The 3,242-nt window shown below is 40.0% G+C and overlaps 1 protein-coding gene across 1 annotated transcript in view; it reads right to left on the bottom strand.

The window, feature by feature from the left end:
- LOC107662083 (terminal uridylyltransferase 7-like) overlaps positions 1 to 3,242 on the bottom strand; it is a 33,297-nt gene continuing 30,055 nt past the window's right edge. Inside the window, exons 25-29 of the mRNA XM_016451964.1 lie at positions 1,634 to 1,749; positions 751 to 932; positions 624 to 676; positions 465 to 531; positions 1 to 278 (exon numbers count right to left, since the gene is read on the bottom strand). Of these exons, the coding sequence (XP_016307450.1) occupies positions 76 to 278; positions 465 to 531; positions 624 to 676; positions 751 to 932; positions 1,634 to 1,749 (621 nt within the window). The 3' untranslated portion in view covers positions 1 to 75. The remainder of the gene's footprint in view (positions 279 to 464; positions 532 to 623; positions 677 to 750; positions 933 to 1,633; positions 1,750 to 3,242) is intronic.

Genomic DNA, 3,242 nt, shown 5'->3' with positions numbered 1-3,242 from the left:
TCGAAAGGTTGCTTTGCAGAACAGACTCTCAAAGGGTTGCCATGTCCACTTAATACAAGCAATGCTTTTTAAGCATCATTGGGCTTGTTGTTTGGGCTCAATAAAGAAGGGAGGTGCAGGTTGCGATATTTTAGTATGTGGCTTATTCCAAGATACATTTTTCTGATTTGAGTTTATTATGGCCTTGTTCGTATTTGCTTTTTTTTTCCCCATAGTACGATCTGGCAACATGGATGAGTCAAGATGTATCTTGTTTCCTGTGATTTCTTGAGCTGCACCTAGAGAAAAGACATGACTAATACAAGTTTAAATATGTCATTAACAACTAGTTATTAAGTTCTGGTGAATCGACCACTGAATTTAACAGCAGCGTGTACAGCATGTGGCCATATCTTAAATTCACAAAATTAACCAATAACATTCAGCACAGCATAAAACACCATGTACACATGTAGTGTGCTCACCTGCTTCAGAATCCAAAACCATCCTCTTTGCTTTTCGCTTCTTTTTTCTGTCCTGCTGAGGACTGTCCTACAAACACACGAGAATCCAACTGAGTTCTGGATTTTAATTCCAGTTTTAGCACAAAATGATAACTGTAAATGAGACCGTATCGGACATACTAGTCTGTCCCTGTCTGACGCAGAGCTTCTTTGGTATGTGTTTGGGGAGGATTCTGCAAAGAGAAATACACGAGTGACTCCTGCTCACATTCCTGCAGAACTGTAACAATGAACTGAGCGCAGCTACCTATGGATTTGGACAGCAGGCAGTCTTTCTTGATGTGACCGCTGGAGCCGCACAGATAACAGCATTTCTCCTCCCTCTGCCGCCGCCGTCTGTCAGTGTAAGTGCTGCCATCCGTCATCCCTCTGCCGTCAGGTCTGTTCACATCACGTCCACTGAACAATCCATCAGTGTCACGTCTTTGCCTTAGCAAACCATTGAAACATTGAAAAATCAGACTAAAAGCATCCAGTGTCTGATTTTGTAAGGATTTATTTTAATTTTAACGTGCAAATGTGCACTACAGTTCAGAGTTTGGGGTGATTTTGAACGAAGTCTCTTCTGCTCACCATTTTATCAAAAACAGTAAAAACAGTCACATTGTGAAATGTTATTACAACTTAAAATAACCATTTTCTATGTGAATATATTGTAAAATGTAATTTATTGCTATGATGCAAAGCTGAATTTTCAGCATCATTACTCCAGTCTTCAATGTCACATGACCCTTCAGAAATCATTCTAATATTCTGATTTACTTCAGCAGATATTTAGCTTATCTTATTATAATAAATATTACAGTTTTACTGTTTTTTTTTAATCAAATACATTTCAAATATTTTATTATCAGTGTTGAAAACAGTTGTGCTGCTTCACATTTTTCAGGTTTCCTTGTTGAATAGTAAGTTCAAAAGAACAACATTTATTTGAAAATGAATCTTCTGTAACAATTTGGAAGTCTTTACGGTCACTTTGGATTAATTGAATGCGTCCTTGCCTTAATAGCAGGAAATGTAGAAAAACATGTTCAAAATGTAAATATAGCATTCAGTGTGAAAAATAACCTAAACTTTCATAAAGGTAAAAGGCAAAAGGATACTTTATAACAGATCTTGTGCTGAATTACCTCTTTCGCATTGGACAGTCTTTCATAAAATGGCCAATCTTCCCACAAATTCGGCAGCAGCGGTCATCGGGTGCAAGTTTGCCCTCTGTCAGCACCTCTGGGTCAAAGAAATACTCCTGCAAACACAAAAACGATATTAAGTACAATGACTTGTAAGGCATTTTACAGAATTTGCCAACACCAAATTCTGCATGACCATATTTTAGATCCCTTAATTCCTAAATTTAACAAGTACCTTACTATTGTTAAAGGGGGGTCTAATGCTATTTCATGCATGTTGAGTTATATATACTGTTGGGGAAGTCGTGGTCTAATGGTTAGAGAGTTGGACTTGTAACCCAAAGGTTGCGGGTTCGAGTCTTGTACCGGCAGGGATTGTTGTGGGGGGAGTGAATGTACAGCGCTCTCTCGCGTGTCCTTGAGCAAGGCACCGAACCCCCAACTGCTCCCCGGGCACCGCAGCATAAATGGCTGCTCACTGCTCCGGGTGTGTGTTCACGGTGTGTGTGTGTTCATCGCTGTGTGTGTGCACTTTGGATGGGTTAAATGCAGAGCACTAATTCCAAGTATGGGTCACCATATTTGGCCACATGTCACATGTCACGTCATTCACTTCATTCACTAAAGAGTCGGATTCTCATGCTAAACATGGCCAAAGTTTCAAAAAACAATCTGGATGTAGAACAGAGAATTTCTGTGCCAAATATACTCTTTCCGGTTTAGTACAAGTTTCGGAAAGTTTTTTTTGAGCATGGCTTTTCATGACATCATGAAGGGTGGAACTCCTTGTATGGGCATTTCTCCCAGAAGAGCTGCACAGGACTTGCTCAGGAAGAAAGTCTCCAAAGAAGTGTGTTTTTGGTTTTAAGTTCAGCTTCCCAAAGAACGTAAACAGCGGATACAGTTTGTTTTTTCGGGGCCGCAACGGAGTTTCACAAGTGTGTTTGTTGATGAACGTTTTATAAACAAGGCCCATTTCGACGCTGGATTTGCACATCGTTTTATACTGAAAGATGGAGCGGTCCCAGCGATAAAAGACCCCGGTCATGTTTCGGAACTGCAGACGGTAAGTGAAACGGCATCAAATTTCTGTGTTTTGTTGGCAATCGGTGCTCAAGTGCTCGTCACTCTTTAGCCCCGCCCACGGCGCCTCCAGGAGCTCGGCTGTTTTTGGCAGTGGTGGACAGTAACGGAGTAGCTTTACTTCGTTACTGTACTTAAGTAAATTTTTCAAGTATCTGTACTTTACTGGAGTAGTTTTATTTTGAGTAACTTTTACTTTTACTTCACTACATTCCAAAGCATAAGATCGTACTTTTTACTTCACTACATTTCATAAAACATATCGTTACTTCTTATAATATATCACGTGCTCCGACACGCAGAACGAACTGATTCTTTTCAATTAACCTTTTAAATCGGTTCGCAAATCGCACCAAACGATTCATTCACGAATTAGAATGATCTGATTGCAGCTGTTCTCGAGTCGACAACTCACTGATTCAAATGAACCGTTTAGTGCGAGTCTCTAGTGAACTGAATTCACAAGTAAGAACCAGGAGATATTGTGAGCGCGCGCCTGATGCTGTTAAAAGTAAGTTACTAATGT

The sequence above is a fragment of the Sinocyclocheilus anshuiensis genome, unplaced genomic scaffold (assembly GCF_001515605.1).
Source record: "Sinocyclocheilus anshuiensis isolate Anshui unplaced genomic scaffold, SAMN03320099.WGS_v1.1 scaffold431, whole genome shotgun sequence".
Classification (NCBI taxonomy): Eukaryota; Metazoa; Chordata; class Actinopteri; order Cypriniformes; family Cyprinidae; genus Sinocyclocheilus; species Sinocyclocheilus anshuiensis.
The sequence above is the reverse complement of the archived record's forward strand: the minus strand, read 5'-3'. Positions and strand labels throughout refer to the sequence as shown.